The sequence below is a fragment of the Rhincodon typus genome, chromosome 10, assembly GCF_021869965.1.
Source record: "Rhincodon typus isolate 14 chromosome 10, sRhiTyp1.1, whole genome shotgun sequence".
In the NCBI taxonomy this organism is placed as follows: Eukaryota; Metazoa; Chordata; class Chondrichthyes; order Orectolobiformes; family Rhincodontidae; genus Rhincodon; species Rhincodon typus.
In genome coordinates this window covers 52,085,489-52,110,526 of record NC_063341.1, presented here as the reverse complement: position 1 = coordinate 52,110,526, position 25,038 = coordinate 52,085,489, and the positions used below count along the sequence as shown (strand labels likewise).

The following is a 25,038-nucleotide window of genomic DNA, read 5'->3' as shown; positions in this document are numbered from 1 at the left end:
ATGCTGCTGCTTGGCCTGCTGTGTTCATCCAGCCCTGCACCTTGTTGTCTCAGGTTCAGGTACATAATTCTTTGAAATTTGCATCACAGGTAAACAGGGTGGTTAAGAAGGCGTTTAGCATGCTTGACTTCATTGCTGAGACCTTTGAGTATAGGAGTTGAGATGTCATGTTGAGGTTGTACAGGACATTGGTGAGGCCTTTTCTGGAGTACTGTGTGCCATTCTGGTCGCCCTGTTATAGGAAGGATATTATTAAGCTGGAGACGGTTCTGAAGTTATTTACCAGGATTTTGCCAGGAATGGAGGGTTTGAGTTATAAGGAGAGGCTGGATTGGCTGGGACATTTTTCCACTGAAGGTTAAGGGGTAATCTTGTAGAGATTTACAAAATCATGAGGCGTGTAGATATGGTAAATGACAGTCATCTTTTTCCCTAGGGTGAAGGATTTCGAGAATAGGGGACATATTTTTAAGGTGAGAGGAAAAAATATTTAAAAAGGGCATGAGGACAACCTTTTAACACAGAGTGGTTTGTGTGTGGAATGAACTGCCAGAAAAAGCGGTGGACGCGTGTACACTTACAATGTTCAAAAAAACATTTAGATAAGTTCATGAATAGGGAAGGCTTGGAGGAATACGGGTCAAGAGCAGGCAGGTGGGACTAGTTTAGTTGTGAACATGGTCGGCTTGGACCGGTTAGACCAAAGGGTCTGTTTTCATTCTGTATGACTCTGACTCTATTTCTTGAATCTTCAATTCTTTCTTTTGTTGTAATGTATCCAGATTTGCTGATGATAAAAATGTAGTTGTGACAGCATGTGGTTACGAGAACATGAGGAATCTGCAAAGGGACATAGATAGGTTTAGTGAATGGGCAAAACTTGGTAGACAGAGATTAAAGTGGTAAAGTGAGAGATCATGCACTTTGATAGGAAGAATCAAAAAGCAGACTACAGATAGTTATCCTATAACACGACAGTTGCATTCTTGTGTGACTCTGTGCTATAGAAAATTGCATTATAGGGAAACCACTATGGAAAATTGCTGCACCCATTCAGCAGAAACTTTGCGTTATCCAAACAGCGTCCACTATTCATCAGTCGCGTTACAGCCAATGCAGGTTAATGAAACAAGCGTTATAGCAGAACTACCTGTATTGCTGAAGTGGAAAGAGGCTCCAAGAAAGTGCAGCAAAGAAGCATCTGGATTTTTTTAAACGCATGAAACACAAAGTTAGCACACAGATGCAGCAAATAATTAAGAAGGCAAACAGAATTATGGCCTTTAATGCTAGGGAGTTGGAGTTTAAAGACAAGGAAGGTCTTGTTACAACAGGACAGGGTGCTGGTGGGGCTGCACCTGATGAATTATGTAGAGTTTTAGACTCCTGTATTTAAAAAATGGATGCACTGGTATTGGAGGACAAAAGGGGTTGACTTATCAAGAATAGCTAAACAGGTTAGGTCTTTATTAATTACAGTTCAGAAGAATAAAGAGCAATCTTATTGAAAGATACAAGATTCGGGGTAGATGTTGAGAAGTTGGTTCCTTTCCTAGGGGAAACCCAAACTAGGGGACATATTTGTAGAAGACGACGATGCTCACTTAAAACTGAGATACAAAGGAATTTCTTCTCCCTAAGGGCAGTCAATTTTGGAATTCCCTATCCCACGGAGCGTTGTGGAGGCTAGAGTATTTTAAAAGAGGAGTTTGGTAGTTTTTTGAAATACCAGGTAGTTGACAGCTTTGAGGAGATGGCATGCAAAAGAAGCTAATGCCTGGGCCTGATCGACCACGATCTTGTTGAATGGTGGGGTCAGACCTGAGCTTCAAATGGCCTACTCATGCTTCTATTTCTTATCTTCTTAATGCCAATTCTATTTGCTGTAATAAAGTGTGAAAGGCAGGCCTGCAGAAAACTTTCTCAATTGAATTACAGCTTTGTTGAGTCACTTAAGTACAGTTTAAGGATAGGAAGTCTTTTCAGGTTTGAGGATTCTCCGTGCAGCTCAACAGTGCATAAAGTATCCAGATATCATCAGTTTTTCTTCGAAAAATCCAAGATTTTCATTGGCTCACTTGTATAATGAAAACCCCACAGAAAATCTCACAGTACAAACATACAGCAAACCTACCAGCTGAAGCATGGTGAGATAACGCTTCCACCACAAATACTTCTGCATGTGTGGTCCCATTGCAGCAATTCCATAGTATAGGTACATCACAATATGAACAAAGGAATTCAACAAGCCGATGAAGAAGGCTGAAGGGAAGAAAGAAAATTTACTTGCAGCTATATGAGAGATCAAGTTTGTCAATAGCTGGACTTCAATTCCATTCCATATGAAAAAGGATCACCATTGTATCATCAGCCAATAAGTTCTAGCAAAGAACCAACAGCGATTAATGATCTCTCCAGTCCTGTAAAATTCTTTTCTTTTGGAAATGAGAAACTAGGAGATAGTTTAGAAAACAAAGCAAAACGTTTCATATCAGCTGACAAAACGAGTACAATTAGCAGTAAATTAGGGAGAAGGCAGAAGAAATAATATTAAGCAAAACGCTCATTCAAAAAGCTGGTGCAGACACTATGGGCTGAATGGCTTCCTTCTGTGCTATATCAATTCTGTGAAATTTTGGGCTGAATATTCCCATTTTCAGGTAAAGGTTTTTGTCAAGTGAGATTCACTGTGCCCAGTCCACCATGGTTCACAACTACTTGTCACACACAACTGAACGGTTTTCAACTCATTAATCGTGCTACTGGGCTCTTCGGTAGCCTTCTCACGTAATTACACAGCAGCAGCAGAGGCACTCACTGCTGCAGGCACTTTATTTAAAGCCTAGCTGTACACCACTTCCGAACTGCAAGCCAGGAACTGCCCCTCACACAGTGGAGCTTCACCATTATCACCTGCCGGGTGACTTCACCTGATGAAGCAGCATTCCGAAAGCTTGTGATCCCAAATAAACCTGCTGGACTATAACCTGGTGTCATTGACCTTGAGGGCTGGGGTGAAAAGGAGAGAAAGGCAGATCCAGCCAGCCTGGACCCAGTTAGCATCTGGGAGCAGTGCAGTGGCCCAAATTAAAAGGAACACCCAGCAGCACAGGAAAAAGGTTATTGTGTATCGCAAGACTAAGTGCCATCATCTTCTCTCTGCTACCTCACATTCCTACAGCCGCCACCACTCAAACTCTGCCACTGCATAATCACGTCATCAAGGCTCATGGACGGCAACTCTCACTATTCCATCTATCACAACAACTCAACAGCCCTCACCCACTTTATCTTCAAACAACCAACTTGTTCCACCCTCTCTGGTTGCTACTGACTCACCATCCATCACCTCTCCTATCTTCTTCCAGCAAACTCAATCCCTCTCTTTGTCTCTTTGCCACATTTTTTGCCTGCAAAGTCCCCTAGTCTGATCTCTCCACAGGCCGATGACTGACCTGTATTCCCTGAACTTCACCTATGGAACCTACAATGGGCTCAATCCCTCGATTTCAAGGACACAGATCACCAGACTCTGACAGCACCAAGCACTTAATTGACTGTGGCCAACAACCCGGACTAGAATTGAGTACGTCCCTGATCTGAACAGCACCTCCTGATTGATCCCCTTCAACACACTAAGGACCAGTTCCCTTTGAATTTCACACATGCCTACTTACTTCAAGCACATGCTGTGTGTTTGTCATGCAAGCAGTTGGTTGTTGCTGTAGGTGACACTGCCCTGGTCGTGTGCTTTACAGTGACATATCCACCCTCTTGACTGTTCAGCACTCCCCACTGTGATAAGCTACCGGTCTCTTCGTCATCACTGAAAAGCAAAAGGCTGGCCTCCTCCAAGTAAACACAAAGTGAATAAGCGCTAAGAAATCAAACCCTATGGAGAGGGGCAAAGCATGTTTCTCAGAAATGAGCAAGTTTAAATACATGGTTAATTTGGAGAAGCTAAGGCTGTCCCTCATAGAAAACAAACTTAAACAGAAGTGTTCAAAATTGAGAAGCTTTGATAGTGCCAGTAGAGAGAGACTGCTTCCTCTGGCAGGTTATGGGCAGAGATCATGGGATTAAATTGGATGGTGCTTTCAAAGGGCCAGTACAGATAAAAAGTCACCAAATGGTATCCTTCTATCATTCCAGATATTTTGCTCAATTTGTTCCTGGTCTACACAAGAGCACTGTAGCATTAGGAGAGCTGAATACGTTAATTATGAAACAGTAGAAAATTTGCCAACAATTTTGCTAATAATGCATCCCAACTTAAAATTATGCAATAGAAGAGAGATTTCACTTGCAAATAATTTTAATGTTTTAATGTTAAATTATTCTTGTAAGATTTGCTTTGAAAAGTCAATGACTGTTCACTTCATGTCAAAACTTTACCAAAAATGCTGTACGTGTCCTGTTGGCCACAATTTAAATACTTACACTGGCCCCCTGGTACATACTTCACTCCAGCCCACCAGTTGAAAATCATTGTACCATGGTGATAAACATGAAGAAATGTGATCTGATTGTACTTTTTCCTCAGAATGAAAAATATCTGTCCGAAGGGAAACAAAAAAAAAGAGGAATCAAAAGGGCTGTAGAAATGATGAAAATAAGAGGAGGAAATTTATAGGATCCATAATGTGGGTTCAAGGGAGCCAAAATACTAAATCAATTCTGTCTAGTCCCTTGTCACTTCTGAGCAATGAATAAAAACATTGAATGGTCACAATGAGAGACTAAACAACAAAACAGTCAACTTTTATATTGTTGTTTTTCCGCAAATTTAAAATAGAATTCTAGATTGATGCAAAGAGCAAATTGGAATCAACTGTACTTCTTTCACTGTGATGTTAAATTCAGTGATATAAAGTTCATTAGATTTGACGTTATATTATTTAGAATGCTCCCTAATTATCTCTGATACGACAGACTCGTCTATCACCAGGCCAATGCCATTAATAATGTTAGTCTATATAAAGCATTTTTACAAGTTAAAACCTCCAAGGAGATATTAGTATTGATTTTATTCAAATTTCATTTTGTAGCCATGAAAATCATATTTCACACTGGGAGATTAAATTTCTAATAGGATTACATTCAGTATCTTCTTGCATGGTACTCCACAGAGATGAATGTCAAAATAATTTAGCAGCTTGGCAATTGAAAACATGCTTAGAACATTCTATAGCAAAACTGATGTCATTCAATTTTTTTTTATTTCACAGAATCTTTACCATACAGAAAACAATATTAGTAAGTATCTATACAGTTGTCTTCATTTTCATGGTTACACAGACAAACGGATGCAATGTAATACTAATGTGCTAAAAGTAACAGGTTTGCAGCTCATTCTCACTGTCCATAAGTCAAGTCCTGAATTTTAGCAGGTGCTAATTAATTTCTTTTTGGCTTTGAACTAGTATTCATAGCCAGGATACTCACCCTGCTAATCAAGCCAATCAAATAAACAAATATCCAATTCACAACTACAGCTGTCAAGTGATACTCATTTCAGGTTTGATCATGAAATTGACAAGTTTCCATTCTACTTCAACAAAAGTTGAAGATATTTCAAAAATATGAATGAACCAGGTTTAGAACAGAAGCTTAAACTGCCATCTAGTATTTGAAGGTCAAAGAAAGGTGTAAGAAAATTGCAGTTATACAGCACTTTACTATTTCGTTCAGAAAAATCTGACAGCAGTGAACACAAGGAAAAGTCATTGAACTGAAGCAACTATTCTATATGCAAATAGGGCAGCCATTTTACACAGAAATATCTTCACAAGAAGCCATGAATTGAATGACTTGTTCATTTATTTTTGGTGGAATATGTTACCAGTCAAATGCTGGTCAAGTCATCAAAACTGTTTGTACTTCGTTGAATAATCACATGGCATCCTTTAATATCCAGTTCAAAAAGCACTTGGGGCATTGACTCACGTCTCCAGGCAAATCATTAGTCTATTGAAGTGGCACTAGTCCTAGAATAGAGCTTGAAACCAATTTTGACTTTCAAGTGAGAATCAACCATATTGAATCAAGGCATGAGTCATAAATGTACTGGTTAGTTGTGTCAGCTAAAATAATGCACTCTCCATAGTACTACCTTGCCAGGATCAGTGAGATATAGATTTCATTCCTGGAAGTAACGTGACACCGTCCTCATGAATTACACTCAATCCATTATTACTCAATTATTCATTTATGGCAAGTACCTTGGCAAATGTGGTTTTATTGTCAGCATGGGTTAGTACTATTGTGCCAGTGGTGCATTCACCAATCACTGCAAATTAAAAACAAGTGAAGTTCCAACAACATACTTGGTCAATTAGTAATTGAATTGTAAATGTTGGTTTCTAATTCAAAAACCTCTTTAAAGGAAAAATCTCAGAAAAGCACTGAAACAACTGAAAGTATAGCATTTTCCTTATTAAAAGTTGGTCACTTACCGTATCCATCAGTTCAATGACTTTAGAGAAGAAAAACCACCAGCAGACATTTGCCATCTGTAAACAGACAAGGATGATGAAGAAAAAGTTGCAAAGATAAGACTAAAATAATGACATAAAATGGTAGACATGCAAAGTAAGTCCACTGCCATCTAGAAAGAAATGTTGGACTTTGAGTAGGCATTTTGCACCTTTGAAATTTACTGATTTTACTGCTGTTCAAAGATTTTCTGATGTCTATTTATTTCCGATGCTTCTTTTTACTTCAAACTTTCAAAGAACGCTCACTTGCATCCTGATTAAATTTAACCCTGCCACTGTTCTGCTAGGTCTATTTTTGAACTTCAACTATTCATCAGATCAATAACAGATGGAATTTAACCCTGATGTGTGAGGTGATACACTTTGGAAGCAGTGACAAGACAAGAGAGTGCTCAATGAATGGCAGGACACGAGGAAGCTCAGAGGGATCTTGATGTGCTGCTCGAATATCCTTGAAATTGGCAGAACAGTTTAACAGGGTAGCTCAACGACACTTACCTTTATCAAAAAAATTTGACATAAATATTAGAGCAGCAAGATTATGTTGGAGCTGCACAAAAACTTTGGTTAGGCCACAGCTGCTGTACTTCGCGCAGTTCTGGTCACTGCACTATAGGAAGGGTGTGACTGCACTGGAGTGGGTGTGGAGGAGATTCAGCAGGGACAGAGAAGTTTAGTTATGAAGAGAGGCTGAATAAACCCTGCTGTAAAGAAAGCAATCTGAGAAGAGACCTGAAATGAGGTGTATAACATTGAGGAGCATGCACAGGGGGGATAGAAAGCAGCTGTCCCCTTGGTAAAGGGTCAATAACACGGGGACACATTTTACAGTGAAAAGGAGGTTTAGAGGAGATTGGAGAAAAAGATTTTTGTCTTCGAGGGAGATGGGAACTTGAAATACACTGTCTGGGAGGGTAGTTGAGTTGGGAATCCAAAGTACTTGGATGAGCACTTGAAATATCATAACTTTCAAGGCTATGGGCCAAGTGCTGGAAAGTGGTGTAGATTTAGAATAGCTTTTATCGGTGCAGACTTAATGGGCCAAAGGGCCTCTTCTGTATTGTATGATTCTACGAGTTTGGTATCACTTGGAAATTCAAAGATCCACAGACAGCACCTTCCAAACCCACAATCACTCCCATCTAGAAGGACAAGGGCAGCAGATATATGGGAACACCATCACCTCCAAGTCCCCCTCCAAGTCACTCACCATCCTGACTTGGAAATATATCGCCGTACCTTCACTGTCACTGGGTCAAAATCCTGGAATTCCCTCCCTAACAGCATTGTGGGTCAACTCACAGCAGGAGGACTGCAGTGGTTCAAAACGGCAGCTCACTACCACCTTCTCAAGGGCAACTAGGGATGGGCAAGAAATGCTGGCCAGCCAGTGACGCCCACATCGCACAAAATGAATGAAAAAAAAAGTAGCCAAACTGCAGTAAATTTTTAAAATCCAAATCACTGTTATAATTTGGAAACACTGGTAGCTCCAATGCCATTTTCACGGGTGTCCCACTCAAATTTCTAGCACCAAACCCCTGCCCAAATATAACTGTAGGCACAATGGGTTAAATGGTCCCCTTCTGCACTGTAACAATCCAATGATTCTGCTATAACAAAGACACATCTTTGGCTAGTTACTTATCTATGCCAATGGTTTATCTATAACCTCCATTACTTTGTAAATCCAGGTACATATAACGGAGCTGTTCACAATTAACCTGCATTTTCACTTCCTAAATAGGGTCAAAAAGAAAACTGGTTCAGCAGGGTCTTCCCAATCTGAATTTACGTTGACAGATAACTAGTTAATTGTACAGATAATTCTCAAATTTATTTCTGATAATTGATTTCATTATTTTACAAGGTATTTAAGCAAAATTGATCCATCTGTTATTGCCTATATCTGCTTTGTTGTCTTTTTGAAAATGGGAATGTCTGCCAATTTCCAATCTTCTAGTATGTCCCGAGAGGCCAGTCAATTCCTGTACTGACAAACCTTACTTAAAATCTGCAATAAATACTACATATCCCTGGGCATTTACTTGCTTTGATTATTGATTTGTTTGTATTAATTAGTCAGATTTTATAACACAACATTGGCAGCACAACAGTTACCCATAAATTACGACTGGAGATGATCTTTAAAATGATATAGAAATATATAAACAACACAAATATTTTGCTTTGATTTCCACTTATTGGAAATGCAAGCCCTCATTGCATTGTACCAATGAATGACTTGATTACCTACAGAGTTGATAATGACCTCATGATCCATATACACACTTGATATTCTGAAGTTCAAACAAGACCATTTTAATCAACATTTGTTTTCTGCATCTTCATATGTTGTTCCACATTTTCTGATATAACACACTGTACATTATGCATTAATTATAGGAAATTTGTGTAAGTTGTGCCCATTATTAGTAATTCCATAATTAAATCATGATAGAAACATCAAATGCTTAAATATATATGTCACCACAACACAGCAATGAAGTGTGACATCCAGCAATTGGTGAGTATTCAGTTGGAAGAAGTGCAAAAATCAGCTAAAATAGTACTTACAGGTCACACTAAATTATTGAACTGGCAATTATACATTAGGGCTCTATCATGCTGATACTGGTACTGGAACAAGCATTAGCTTAGAATAATCTTCCCATGTTCAAACACCAGGCCTCATTACTCAATTATACTCATTCTTCAGACCCAAATGCATTGAACAGTGAGTCTCGCACTATCGAAACTTTTTGTCAAAGATGCAACTTGAATAAAAGAATCAATGCTTAATACATCAGTTTTACACTTCTGCAAACAATCACAACATTTATACTGATTACACAGGATATAGATCTAAACATTTCAAGTCATTATGCATAAATAAACAATGAGACAAAACCGGGATGGGGAGCTGGGAGATATATCAGTGGATTTTCACAGTTAAGTTGGAAATCTCTGTTGTTCATGTAGATTGGGCAAATGTTTCTATTAAAGGAACAGCGCTGCTGGAATATTTGCTTTCTTTAACTTTTAAAGCGTTTTGGTTTAATATTTGGAAGTTATCTATTTTGAATAAGTGTTAGCTCCAAGTATTCAGATGAGAGGTGTCACAAAAGTTGAATTAAATCACTTTTACTCTCTCCTGTAAACTGCCTAATCGCACCTCCAAGAAGCACTGTCACTACACAAGTGTGAATCCATCCATTTTCCCACACAAGCCATTTTCTATAAGATTGAGATTTTGAAGTCCATTGTAAAGATGAAATTTCTAAATATTTGGAAATGTATAGTAAAATAAGGCAAAGTCAGCATGGTTTTGTCAAGGGGAGGTCATGCCTGACAAATCTGCTAGAATTCTTCGAGGAAGTAATGAGCAGGGTAGACCAAGGAGAGCCATTGGATGCTATCTACCTGGAATTCAAGAAGGCCTTTGACAAGGTGCCACACAGGAGGCGGCCGAGTAAGATAAGGACCCACTGTGTTAGAGGCAAGGTGCTAGCATGGATAGAAGATTGGCTGTCTGGCAGAAAGTAGAGAGTAGGGATAAAGAAGTCTTTCTCGGGATGGCAGCCGGTGACTACTGGTGTTCCGCAAGGGTTGGTGCTAGGACCACAACTCTTCACTTTGTTCATTAATGATCTAGATAAAGGAACTGTGGGCATTCTGGCTAAGTTTGCAGATGATACAAAGATAGGTGGAAGGACAGGTAGTATTGAGGAGGTGGGGAGGTTGCAAAAGCACTTGGATAAGTTAGGAGAGTGGGCAAAGAAGTGGCAGATGGAGTACAACGTGGGGAAGTGTGAGGTCATGCACTTTGGTAGGAAGAACAAAAGCATAGACTATTTTCTAAATGGGGAGAAAATTCAGAAGTCTGAAGTGCAAAGAGACTTGGGAGTTCTAGTCCAGGATTCGCTCAAGGTAAACTTGCAGGTTGAGTCAGTAGTCAGGAAGGCAAATGCAATGTTGGCATTTATTTTGCGAGGACTTGGATATAAAAGCAGGGATGTGCTACTGACGCTTTATAAGGTGCTGGTCAGGCCACATTTGGAGTATTGCATGCAGTTTTGGGCCCCATATCTCAGGAAGGATGCATTGGCCTTAGAGCGGGTTCAGAGGAGGTTCACGAGAATGGTCCCAGGAATGGAAAGCTTAACATATGAGGAACGTTTGAGGACTCTTGGGGCTATACTCATTGGAGTTTAGAAGGATGAGGGGGGATCTAATTGAAACTTACAGAATACTGAATGGCCTGGACAGAGTGGGTGTTGGGAAGATGCTTCCATTGTTAGGAGAGACTAGGACCTGAGGGCACAGCCTTAGAGTAAAGGGAAGACCTTTTAGAAAGGAGATATGGAGGAACTTCAGCCAGACAGTGGTGAATCTATGGAATTCACTGACACAGAAGGCTGTGGAGGCCAGGTCATTGAGTACATTCGAGACGGAGATAGATAGGTTCTTGATTATCAAGGGGATCAAGGGTTACGGGGAGAAAGCAGGAGAATGGGGTTGAGGAACTTATCAGCCATGATTGAATGGTGGAGCAGACCCAATGAGCCGAATGGCCTAATTTCTGCTCTTATGTCTTACGGTCTTAAACAGGTTTCAACTCTGGGTCTACAACTCCATTGAGATTAAATCCTCTCCTTTTCAGAGGGGCGCAAAAGTAAATAAGCAAACTGAACCAATGAAGGAGTCATCTACCTTGTAATAAAAATAACTTTCCAACAAGTGCAGAAATATATTTAGCAAAAAAACTTAAACTCAAGTTGTTTAGCATTTCAACATGGCAGCCCCTTAGAAAATGGTCTAATTTTTCACTAAATGGCACTAAAGCAAAATCAGTAATCACAAGAGGGTGCTCTTTCAACACCACCACTGAAAACTGCTTAAGTGGGAGGGAGTAGGCAGCAGCAGGGTAAATCCCAGTCACGTGCTATGCCATGCATATATAGGTCAACATAAAGCCACCCACGCAATCTCACCTTGCCATAAAAAAGCTGGGAAGAATGTTTAAATTGTCATGGTCTGAATATATTCAACTTGAAGTAGAAAAACTGAAGCCAATCAACTTCAAGGATATGTGAAGCTCAACAATGTTAAGTAGTTTTATACCTGCTGTAGATTTTTAAAATATCATTAGATTCTTTAACTTGAGGGACAGACTCACGTTTTAGAAGACTTTACATTTTCTGTTTCATGCCTTCTTTCTGAATCATCTGTAAATGAATGGGCTTCTGCTAATGCTACTCTGAAGCTAACCACAATTAATGAATCACATGAGCATGGCTTGGGGTGATGTACAGTAGAGTTGCTCCTCTCTCCATCAACATGCAAAAAAATGCTCACCTTAACTCATTTCCACAACACTATTATTGGATTGAGAATAAATCTGAGATAGCACCTCGGTTTTCCAAAACCAAAAAGGATGAGGTATGGAAACACAAAAGGCAGCCAGGGAGGGAGCTACAGGTTCCATTGCATACTAAAAATAAAAAGAATCACGTTTAACAGCTTTTATTTTCATGTAAAACTATATTAAGAATGCAACACCTCACTTCCTTCCTGCTTCTCTATGTACACTATTTTTGGATTTGTACTTAGATGACCATTATATTACATGCTTGTTCAGATGAACTATGAAAAGCCACCATATTCCTACCAGGCCATGCGGCTGCTCTCTCTTGAGTGAGAGAGACTACTGCTGGTGGTTTAACATGAGGGTCACCATGACTCAGGCAGGGGAAAAGGTTGCGAAGGACAATCCTTCATGGTCATCTCAGCCAGTGCAGGAACTGAAGCCATGCCACTGGAACCACTATACGTTGCAAACCAGCCAAACAGCCAACTGAGGTAACTGATCCTCTTGAATTGCACATTTGAACTTAGAAACATAGAATATAGGAGAAATAGGCCACTTTACCCATCAAGTTCACTCTGCCATTTAACATAAGATTATATAATCCCTACAGTGTGTAAGCAGGCCCTTCGACTCATCGAATCCATACTGACCCTCCAAAGGGCATTCCTCCCTGAGCAAACCCCCCCCCCCCAAAACCCAGCCTATCCTTGCAACGCTGCATTTCCCATGTCTAATCCATCTAGCCTGCACATCCCTGGACACAATGGGAATTTGATGTGGCCAATCCACCTAAGGTGCACATCTTTGGACCGTGAGACAACACCAGAGCACCCAGCGGAGCCCCAATCAGGCATAGGGAGAACATGGAAACTCCACATAGACAGTCACCTGAGGCTGAAATTGAACCCACGCCCCTAACGCTGTGAGGCATTGGTGCTGAGCTACCCACATGGTCATGGTTAATCTTCCAACTGAACACCATATTCTCACACTGTCCCCATTCCCGTCAATACTTTTAGCTTCTAGAAATCTGGATCTTTCTTCATTGTATTCAGTGACTTCACCTCCACAGATGTCTGTAAAAGAAAACTGCTCATCACCCTCCTAGTGAAGAAATTTCTTGTCTCTGTCCAAAATGGCCTCCTATCCTGAAAGTATGACCGTTTGTTTTGGACTGTTGGCCAGGAAAACATTACTCCTGCATGTGTCCATCACTGTCAGAATGTTATATGTGAGACAGCCCATTCATTCTTCTGAACTCCAGTGAACACAGACTAAATCAACTTAACCCCTTCTCACAGAACAAACCTGCCAGCCCAGAAATCAAACTGGTGAACCTTGTTAATCTATGGAATTCCTTGCCCAGTGAAGTAGTTGACGCTACTTCAGTAAACGTTTTTAAAGATAAGGTAGATTTTTTTTGAACAATAAAGGAATTAAGGGATATGGTGAGAACGCGGGTAAGTGGATCTGAGTCCACAAAAAGATCAGCCATGATCTTACTGAATGGCGGAGCAGGCTCGAAGGGCCGGATGGCCTACTCCTGCTCCTGGTTCTTATGTTCTTCGGTGCACTCCTTCTATGGCAAGCGTATCTTTTCTAGGTAAAGAGTTCAAAACTGAACACAATACTTCAGATGTTTTCTCACCAAAGCCCTGTCCAGCAACAGTGAGACTTTCTTGCTCCTGTCCTCAAATCTTCTGCAATAAAGACCATTTGCCTTCATTACTACTTGCTGCACCTGCATGCTTGCTTTTAATGACCGGTGTAAAAGGACCCCCAGAAACATTTGTACCTCAATCTATCACCACTTAAATAAAACTCTGCCATTCTGTTTTTCCTACTTCATATTTATCCTGCATGTGCCATGTATTTGCCCACTCACTCAATTTGTCAGAAATAGGCCTGAAGTCTCTACGCCCTCCTCAGCACTTACATTCCCACCAAATCATTAATATATAGTATGGATACATGGAGTCCAAGCACTGATCTCTGTGGTACCCCACTTGTCACAATCTTTCACTTCAAATCAGCCCATTTATTCCTGTTGTTTGTTTCTGTTTGCTATTAATTCTCAATCTTTGCCAGTATATTGCCACAAATCCAATGTGCTTTTATTTGGAACATCATCTTATGTTAGGCCTTATCAAAAACTTTCTGAAAATCTAAATGTACCACATCCTCAGGTTCTTCTTCATCTATTCTACTAGGTACATCCTCAAAATACTCCAGTAAGTTTGTCAAACATGATTTCCCATTCATAAATACATATCGTGTAAGAGATGCCACCAAAGTGGAACTAGCATTACATATGCTCCATTTCATAATTACTCAAATAAGTTGCCTTTGAACAAATCAACATTGCTGATACCCTATTGTTTTGTACATTTTAGCTTGTCTCACTAAAGTATTTGATGACTTGAATCAAATGTCACCTCAACTATTGTTAACTTAATTAGCCTCTAGGGAGACTGAAGAAATGTGCATGCAAAGCCATAAGCATCTGATCCAGATAAATTTATGAAGCATCTGGGTGTCACTGAATATGGAAATGGGACTCCAAAGTACATCTGCACTTGCAAGGGATGGGAAATGCAAACAAATATTGTGTGTCTGAGAGTTTAGGTCCCTACATGTTAGCCTCCTTCCAAATTCTGAATCAACATTCAGCCACAGTGCAGAGGTCACGTTGTAACTTGAAAAAATGTTTTAATAAAATAACATACATTGTTATGCTTTAAAATACCATTTTTTAAAAAAATGAACGTGCTACAAATAATTACGAATCAAACTTAAATGTCGGACATCAGATTTACTAATACAATTCACTACATAGATCCTTAGCCCCATTTTCTATCCATGTTCCTCACCCTCAATCCAAGCTCACTGTTGCTGTAATCCACAGGCTCACAAAGATAGCTGTAGTTTGCACGAATTGAAGTCACCAGGAACTAGAAAGGAAAATTAGATTATTAGATATTAAATAAACACAATATCCACACAATAAGCACTTGTGCTGAAACAGAACCAGATGTCACCACAGTTTAAAATCAAGTGGTATCACATCAAATGGTTGCCACACTTTCTCTTTGCTGCCAAAAAAAAGTCTCAGTTTACTTCAGACATTTTAATAATGATGCAGTGAAATGATACTCATAGCTATTTGTTCTTTGTCCCATCCAAAAATCTCAACTCTTGATATGTCAAGAGCTGAAATTATTAACTAAAATAACTTACGTCTTGCTCAGTGTTAGGTACAAATATCTCAATGACATCTATCAAGCAATTAGCACCAAGTAGAAGTTCCAAAGTCCATGTGAAGAGACTACTCTGGTTTGTTTAGAAATAACCAACCACACTAGCTTCAAATGATGAGTCCTCCATGGCAACCACTCATCTTCCCATCATGATGCGGATAGCAATGAATTCTCTCAATGAACACTGTTGTTGATCAATAGTTTTGCCTCATAAGAAAGCATTCACTAAATCATCAGTGTCAAAAATAAAAAAAGCTTGCCTGCTCATTGATTTTCATTTTGCTGAGGGTCATGGTTGTTCATAGTTCAACCATAGCCAAGTCTGTGCTACCATAGTCATTCCGCTATACAGCAGGGAAGAAAGCTGTGTGGAAGTGCAACAGTCATAGAGGATTCCACAGTCAGATGATCAGACAAGCATTTGTGTTGCAGTAAAGGTGACTCCAGGAAGTGGCCCTAGAAATAGTGGATGCATTGGTGGTCATGTTTCAAGATTCCATCATCGCTGGCACCGTGTCTATGGATTTGAGGGTAACTAATGGGGTGGTAATTGGCTGTGTTAGATTTGGTTTGGACATAAGCCTGCAAATTGGGTACACAAGTGGTGTATAGTGATGCATTTTGGCCTAACAGTTAGAAAGAGGCAATACAGATTTTATGGCACAATTTCAGAAGTATTCAGAGACAGAGAAACCCGGGGGCTCATGAGCGTAGATCATAGACTGTGGCAGGAAATAGTCAGTGGGGGAGCAAAGCATATGGTTTCAGGGAAGTAGATCTTAAAAGTAGAAAAGCTGAACATGTAATGCTTAACATTTAGAACTATATCCCCACTCCTTCACTGTTGCTGGATCAAAATCCTGGAACTCATTCCCTGACAAAACTACAGAATTATCTACACCAGACAGATTGTAGCAGTTCAAGAAAGCAGCTCACCACCACCTTCTCAAGGGCAATGAGGGAGATGCAACAAACATCACTTTTGCCAGCAATCTCCAAATCCCGTGAAAGAGTAAATACAAAAAATACCTATTATACATGAGTGTAATTATTTGTTTTGGGCAAGCTGCTCTTGGCAACATCTGTTATTATAGCAAGTCTTTGTTGTGGAAGCTCATTTTGCAAAGTCAGAGACAGCTTTTAACCTCTTCCTTTATCTAAAAGGATTCTCAAAGATGAAGTGCAGTGGATCCGCCCTCTGCTTTATCCCTATAGCAATTTGTTTTTAGAAGGAAACCAGCACACATCTCAAATAGTACCTGTGGCATAAGAGGATTACTCTCAATTACAAAAATTAGAAGAAACCATACGTACCTCCCAAAAAATGTACGCTGAGATAGCAACTAAGGAGAAATTGTAAACAAGTAGTACATATTTCAGATTGAATGGTTCTCGACTTCTCATGTACTTTGGTCCATATGTGCAGATTAGAAGGTAGACTATGAAGGTCACAATAATGGGAATGGGTGAGTAAACCAGGAACCAGGGGTCAGTCCTCTTGTCTGAAAATTTTGAAAAGAGACAATTAAAACAAATAAGTCAACTGACAAATATACACAATCTTATGCATCACTTTTCCCCACATATAGAAATTACCATCTTTAAAATGGATCTGAATTACAGGCAAACTTTACAGCCAATGTAAGTTAAGAAATGGTCATGACATTTCCTACTACCTAAAAAGTCATTGGAATTATATTAAGTGCTCAGCACCTTAAACATGAAACAGGCCAGTACACAATCCTCTGTCCACATACACCCAAAAAACCACAAATCTAGGAACTGACGAAGAAGCCAGGAACGTCAAAAGGCACAGAAAGCCTTCAGAAATGTATAGGTCTAATACTAACCAGAAGAGAAAGCTTTGAACAATTCTCTTATTGTGTAATAACGAGAAATGTACAAGGTGTGTTTAAGCCAAATAAAAGACTGACAAATCCAGTGAGACAGTACAGCAGGAAGGAAGGCGACCTGTCGTGTGTTTGCAAGAGGAATTAAAACTAATTCTGTCATCATTGTATATTTTCCTGTTCAATACATATTCTTTTTCTGTAGAATGTCAATGGTCCACTCTCTCCAACTATTCCCACTGATAAAGTGATCCATGCTCCAACAAATTAAAGACTAGAACAATTACTGATGTCAAAGAAAATGGAAACAAATTGTGAAATAGGTATCAGTTTTCTCCTCCTATTTTGACATACAAACCGTATTCTACACCTGTTTAATCCAGTAATAAATTAGGCCTGGAGGACCTACTGGAATGCTGTTTTTCTTACCTCCATTTTCCACTGCCCAGTCATAAAAGTCTCTAATCTTTTCCCAGGTAGAAGCCATAGAGTTCACAATGCTGTATAATTGAATATCCTGGAAGATACGAACACAATACAATTAAATATTGGACTGTTCTGCTTATTTTAGAAATCAAGCTCTTCTTGTTAAAACATTTGTAACTGAGCCAATAAAAAAAAACTGGAAAGATTTATTTTTGTTGCAAAAATCACCCCATCCCTCAATCACTGCTTTGAAATGGGTGAGTAGAAAAGGCTGCACAAGTAGGAAACGGTAGATGCATGTACAGTTAAAACATTTGAAAGATATTTGGACAGGTACATGAATAGGAAAGGTTTAGAGGGATACGGGCCAAAGGCAGGAAAATGGAACAAGTGTAGTTTGAGAAACTTGGTCTTACAGAGGAGTTGGACAAAGGGTTCGCTTCCTGACGCTAAGTGTACTTGTCCTCCTTTCCCACTCTATTACACCTCTCAAACCCCAGTGAATAAACTGCCTAGCCTACACTTGGTAGCTCAACAAGCCAAAATGAGGAAAAGAGGAAAAGCCTGTTCTTTACTACACTTGAAGAGACTGTGCTTAAAAGTCACAATGCACTGTGCTGCTGTGTATTAACCATGCCATCCACTTGAAAGGTTAAGATATTACATGAAGATCTAAGTTATTGAAGATACTTCCTCCCATCCCGTTAAAATAATTAACATTGAGAAACAATGAAAAAAGACATCATAGAGTCATACAGCATGGAAACAGACCCTTTGGTCCAACTAGTCCATACTGAACATAATCCCAAACTAAACTAGTCCCATCTGCCTGCTCTTGGCCCATATCCCTCCAAACCTTTCTTATTCATGTAACAATCCAAATATCTTTTAAACAATGTAATTGTACCCACATCCACCACTGCCTCAGGAAGTTCATTCCACATGCAAATCACCCTCTGTGTAAAAAATTTGTTTTTCACTTTTTAAATCTCTCTCCTCTCACCTTATTAAATGTGCCCCCAGTCTTGAAATCTGCCATGCAATGGGAAAAGACAACTACCATTAACTCTACCTATACCTCTCATTATTTTATCAACTTCTATCAAGTCACCTCTCAACCTCCTACGGTTCATGTCAAAGCATATTGTCTTGCACTCATCAGGACAGTTTGTAATAAATGCTAAAAGGAGTATATAATTTTAATATTGTATAAAGAAGAGTTCTGATTCAAGGGGACTCCAATTGGTACAGGAATTGCCACGGGGAATGTAGCAGTTAAAGGTGACTGACAGTTAATTGCTTAGCATTGTTTACATTTTAAACTAGGCAGGTTGACTGCAATTAATCCATTTCTCAGGGCGAGGCATTGACCAGAGAATGATGCATGTGTGTGTACTGGAAATTACATATATTGATCAAAAGGGCCTAGTCCTTTGACAGAAAGGACATGTACGCATACCGCAGAGTCCCACTCCTGGTGAAGGGTTTCGACCTGAAATGTTGACTTACCTGGTCATTTTGGATGCTGTTTGACCTGCTGTGCTCTTCCAGCCTCACAACTATAGACTATGTACATGCACTGCACCTGTTTTATCTCAACAGAATATGTGCCAATTACTCTCGGGTTCATTTCTCAAGATTATCAGAGTCAACCAGCCTTGTTTAAAATGTAAGAAGTGTTTGGCAGTTAATTGCCAATCGTTACCTTTGTATTTTCCGTGACAACACCTCTAGCAATCAGAGTGCACTTGCTAACCAACCGATTTCCTATGTACAATATTAACCATGCTTTCTTTTTATTTGGTACTTCTTGCTAATTGACCTGATGGGTACAAGGCAAAATGCTTAAAGCAAGTCTTTTTTCTCAGCTAATGTTCAAGTTGTGTACTTTCAAACAATTTTAGTTACAATATGTTAAAGACTTAAATACATGATGTGCAATGTGCCACTGGGGGACACGATGTGGAACTGGCCAACCTTTCTTTCCACAAACCTACCGCAATCCCTCTCAACTGTGGACAGATAAAACATTTGCACATAACTGTGATTTATATCCATCAAAAGCTCATCCAAAATAAATGAAATAACTTTGATAGTGGAATAATCCAAACTAAAACACTTTTTTCACTTTCTTACCGATTTCCAGAGTATCATATTTTGATTTATGTTAATAAATACTCATGAACTGCACAGATGCATTAATTATAAAATAATTCATTAGCAAATACATTTGATCAATGGACTTGAAGATCAGATAGAGTTAAATAAAATTTTTTACAAATACATCTTGTGTGAAACCCAACAGTTAAACGCCTTAAAAGCTTACATTTAACCTATTAGCAAAACGACATTATAGTCCTTTTTAAACACACAGAAATACAACACAATATGAAACATTATGTTATACATAATGGCTAATTCAAATCACCAGTCAAAATCGGTCCTATAACAAAGAGATGTCACAACAATTTATGCTGCTAAATGAAGCCTTTTCAAGTACTGGCTTACAATAGCAACACAGACAATGGTACTTTTATTGGATTTATTATTTAATTCTCACGGGATGGGAGTGCCCTACAATTGCAAAATCTGCACAGCTTTGAGTTACAATTGCAAATTGATGTTAGTAGTCTTAACAGAAGAGTTTTTACCAGGTCTGTACAAACTAAGATTCAATCCTTCCACTTGATGACTTAACAGATTCAATTGAAACATACCGAATTCCAAATTTTTCTGAATAAAACCAATGACAAAGGCCCAGGTAATTTACAATCAACACAATACAAAGTTTATCAAAATAAATCACCTAAGAACACAAAATATGAGGAAGAGGTAATTATATGACCTCCCATCATTTGATAACATCACAACTAACCTTCTCTGCCAACTCCAATTTTATTCCTTGATTTCCTTACTGTCCAAAATCCTAATAAGCTTAGTTTTGAATGTAAATTGAGTGAGATCCCAAGCCTCTAAAAGTAGCAAAATCCAAACATTCATTGAAGTCCAGGGGAAGAAATTTCTCTCTCACTCAAATTCTGACACTTATCCCGAGATTATGATCCAGAAGTCTACATTTTCTAGCCTCTCAGCATCTACCACATCAGACCTTCACAGAATGTTTTATATTTCGGTGAGATCGCCTCTCAGTCTTCTAAAATCTAGAGTGTATAGGTCCAGCCTACACTTCCTCTGCTGTTTTTAAGACAACTACTCACCCTAGAAATCAATCTGGCAAACATTTATTGTAACCCTTGTATATCCCTCCTTGGGTCAGGAAACAAAGGCCAGAGTTCCATCTTCTGAATGACTGGGCAATGGAAAGATTGGAAAAATTAAATTCTCATATCCAGAAAAAATGTCAGGTTCCGCAATAAAGTTTTGAAGAACAAGGCAAGAAACTCACTTGTGAGTGTCAAGAGGCCTTTTTGCATCTCATTGTGTGCCATTGGTACCTTCTCACAAAATGAACAAAAATGGAAAGTGGTGGAGAAAAATCACACAGTATCTTAGTCGAAGGGTCAATATCATGAGGTCATAATTTTAAAGTGAAAGGAAAGAGGTTTAGAGAGTGTTTGAAGAAAAACATTTTCACCCAGAGGGTAGTGGGGTCTGCAATGCACTTCCTGGGAGGTCAATTGAGGTGGGAAACCTGAAAACCTTTAAAAAAGGTACTTGAAGTATCATAACATTCAAGGCTATGGGCCAAGTGCGGTAAAGTGGGACTCATGTAGGTAGTAAATATTTTTGGTGGTACAGACTTGTTGGGTTAAAGGGCCTCGTTGCCTGATTCTTTGATTCATCTGTGGAGAGAAAACAGAGCTAATTTTTCAAGTCCAGTGACCCGTCTTCAGAACTCAGTTAAAGGAGACTTGAAACATTAGCTCTGTTCTCTCTCCGCAGGTGCTGCTAGACCTGCTGAGCAGTTTCTCCAGCAATTTCTGATTTCATTTGTTTGCGATCTCTAGCATCTGAGATTCTATGATTTATTTTAATACTTAATCATGTCTAATTGTTATGCACCTTCCTATTCTCCCCACGCTGGTTTGAAACAGTTACAGTCCCCAGCTGGTTCCTCCAGGTCTCCTTTTCGGACAGCAGTCTCCAACATCTCAGGGCATGCTCCAGTCAGTGGCCATCTGCATGCCATCCCCTAACCCTAACCTTAACCCTAACCCTATCGCAAGTCGGCATCAGAGAGACTCCAGCCTCCCTAAATCACGATGGCACACTGCTGACCAATTTCCAATTCAGTTCTCCACTTGAAAGCTGCACTTTTCATTGTAATGGTGCTGCTAGAACATTAGTTGAATGAATTTTTTTTTATTGTCATGTGTATTTTACAGTAAGAATACAACAAAATACAGTGAAAAGCTTTCATCTGTCACCACAATTCAGCACCATTTTGAGTCATTTAAGAATAAGTGGAAAAAAAATACATAGCTTAAAGAGAGTTCATCGGTCTTGAGCCAGCTTTTCAGCATTAACAATGGCTGTGCTACCATTCCTCCTCTACTGCTTTGCCACCATCTACACTGGACCCAACCAATCAAATCGCCAATCCTCAGGTGCCATCTTTTGCCGCCGAGCCAATACTCCTCAGCCACTGCCTCGCCGCCTTCTCCAGACTCCAGAGTCCAGAGTCACATCTCTTGCCACTGGGCCCACCTCAATGTCACTGTGATGCCCTTCCGCCACCACTTCACTGCCACCAGCACAGATCCAACCGACAAAGTTGCCGATCCTCAGGCACCATCTTTCACCACTGGGCCTACCTCACCGACGTAACAGCCGTCGATTCTGATGCCAGGTCCTGTGCTCACCCTGGAAAAGTAAGTAAGAGCTTACTCAAGGTCCGCACTGGAACTGCTCAAGGTCCACACTGGGATCTCACCACTACCAGTGCCGTCTGAGCTCAGGACAAGAAGTAAGTAAAAGGTATAGAGAGAGAAAAAAAAAACAAGAGAGAAAAACAAAAAGAGTGGTCGGTGCAGATGAGCTCCAGCTGAGGAGCCATACTCTGCCACCATCTTGTTTTTTGCTTCTAGCGTTGGTGTACAGGGATAAACATCCAGCTCATAGATTGGATCAGGTCACACATCAGATTCCTCAGCCACTCTGCTAGCACTCATTCAATTTGTACCTACTTGGATGCTCACGACATCTCTGCCTCGCCTTACTGCACTTGCGACCTCAATCAGAATTTAAAAGCTCTCAGTACTTCCACATTGTGCCTGAGCTAAACAGCAAGCAAAGCTAGGCAGTTAGTCGTGGCTGTCAGATGTCAACAGGGGTAGACATGTTACTGAATTTCACTTTGCTATGTCAGTGTCATACCTACAACATGTTAAAGCAGCTTACCCAACAAACACACAATGTGCTTCAACCAAATGACCATATCTCCAAAGAGGAAAGGGTTTTGGTCAAGTCGAGGGGGACTCTTGTCAGTCAGGGGGTCCCAATACAGTCTGTCAAGAGCAGTGTCCAATCTTAGACACAGTTGGCCAGTTGCATTGGGCAGTGAGGGTCAGGGAATATTGGCCAGAATCTGTCACATAGGTTCAGTGCAACCAGTCAGGAGATTTATGGCAATCATTTGGGGAGCTGCACAGAGACCAGACAGGGGTCTGGTCACTCATCACTTGTGGCTCTCCATCCAAGTTGGTCAGAAGAATGGGTCATGGTCAGACTTGGAGGTCATCGAAGTGAAAGTCAAGGGGACTAACAGCAGACAATGCTGTGGTAGGGAATCTGGGAAAGTCAATTGAATTAGCTTTATTGGCACATTGTAAGAGTAAATTAGAAAACTAAGAAATAAAAAGTTGAGAACAATGCTCCTTCCAACTTGGTCCACAATGGCAGCTAGCCTCCAGTCCCCGCCAGGCCTTGACTCCAGACTGCGCCGGGCTTCAACTTGAGGTTCTCGAGGCCGGGAGACCGCTCTGGAATCACCTCGAGGCTAGCAGTCCATGCTGAGGCCACAAATGGTCGAGAGACTACCATGCTGCGATGGGAGACTGCCACGCAGGGCCAAGAGGATTCCTTGCTGGGTCTGTGCTGAGGATCCAAGCCTGAGATTCCGAGACGGCACTGAGGCAGAGCGTCCAAGGTCGGGAAGAAAGAAGAGAAGAAAAGAAAATTAAAGAAAACAAAGAAGAGAAAGAAAGAAAGAAAAAGAAAAGAAAATGGATGAAGCGGATGAGCTCCAGCTGAAGTGTACTACTCTGCTGCCATTTTGAAGTAACAGGAGATTCATACCAAAATGCTAGGATGCAGAAGGGAGAATAATTGTGAAGATCAAGAAATTCAATAAGGATGGGAGACGATAGTGGATTGCAGGACATGGGTTACTGCGAAAGGGTGGAGTCATTAGTCATAACCACTCTGGCTGGAAAAAGGGGACAGGGCAGCATGGTGGTTGCATGACGAAGCTATAGGACTGAGGCTGAAGAGGTTATGTTTGGACAAGAAATATTTGTATCATCTATGAACACGAGCGAGGTGCCGGAGGACTGGACGGTAGCTAATGTTGTGCCTTAAGAAAGCTGTGAGGAGAACTATAGACCTATGAGGCTGACATCAGTGGTGAGTAAATTGTTGTAGGTTCATTTTGAAAGACAGGATTTACATGCATTTGGAGAGGCAAGGACTGATTAGGGATAGTCAGCATGGTTTTGTGCAAGGGAAATCGCATCTTACAAACTTCATTGAGTTTTTTGAGGACGTAACCAAAAAGATTGATGAGGGCAGAACGGTAGAAGTTGCTTACTAGGACTTTAGTAAAGCCTTTGATTAGGAGCCACATAATAGACTAATTAGATCACATGGGATTCAGTGTGAGCTTGCCAATTGGATACAAAATTGGCTTGACAGTAAAAACCAAAAGGTCGTGGTGGACGGTTGTTTTTCAGACTGGAGGCCTGTGACCAATGGTGTGCCGCTGGGATCGGTACTGAGTTTTGTTTGTCATTATGGTTTGGATAAGAATATAGGAGGCATGGTTAGTAAGTTTGCGGATGACACCAACATTGTGGAATAGTGGATAGTGAAGAAGGTTACCTCAGATTACAAAGAATCATGATCAGTTGGGCCAATGGATTGAGGAATGGCAGATGGAATTTAATTTGGATGAATGCAAGGTGTTGCATTTTGGTTAAACAAACAAGGGCAGGACTTATACAATTAATGGTAGTGTTGTAGAACAGAGAGACTTAGGGATTCAGGTACATAGTTCTTTGAAATTTATGTCACTGGTAAACAGGGCGGTTAAGAAGGTGTTTAACACACTTGCCTTCATTGCTCAGAGTATGGGAGTTGGGACATCATGCTGAGGTTGTACAGGATATCGATGAGGCCTCTTCTGGAGTATTGTGCGCAGTTCTGGTCACCACGTTTTAGGAAGGATATTATTAAACTGGAGAGGGTTCAGAAAAGATTTACCAGGATGTTGCCAGGAATGGAGGTTTTGAGTAATAAGAAGAAGCTGGGACTTTTTGCATTTGAGCCGAGGAGGTTGAGGGGTGACCTTATACATGTTTATAAAATCATGTGGGGCATAGATAAGGTGAATAGCAAAAGATCTTTTCCCAAAAGTGGGGAGTGCAAATCTAGAGGGCATTTTTAAGGTGAGAGGAGAA

The 25,038-nt window shown here is 40.2% G+C and overlaps 1 protein-coding gene across 1 annotated transcript in view; it reads right to left on the bottom strand.

Annotated features, from left to right (window-relative positions):
• Positions 1 to 2,074: 2,074 nt before the first annotated feature.
• Positions 2,075 to 25,038, bottom strand: part of elovl8b (ELOVL fatty acid elongase 8b) — a 37,928-nt gene continuing 14,964 nt past the window's right edge. Inside the window, exons 2-7 of the mRNA XM_048602121.1 lie at positions 17,405 to 17,492; positions 16,440 to 16,627; positions 14,739 to 14,819; positions 6,456 to 6,512; positions 4,441 to 4,555; positions 2,075 to 2,262 (exon numbers count right to left, since the gene is read on the bottom strand). Of these exons, the coding sequence (XP_048458078.1) occupies positions 2,075 to 2,262; positions 4,441 to 4,555; positions 6,456 to 6,512; positions 14,739 to 14,819; positions 16,440 to 16,627; positions 17,405 to 17,492 (717 nt within the window). The remainder of the gene's footprint in view (positions 2,263 to 4,440; positions 4,556 to 6,455; positions 6,513 to 14,738; positions 14,820 to 16,439; positions 16,628 to 17,404; positions 17,493 to 25,038) is intronic.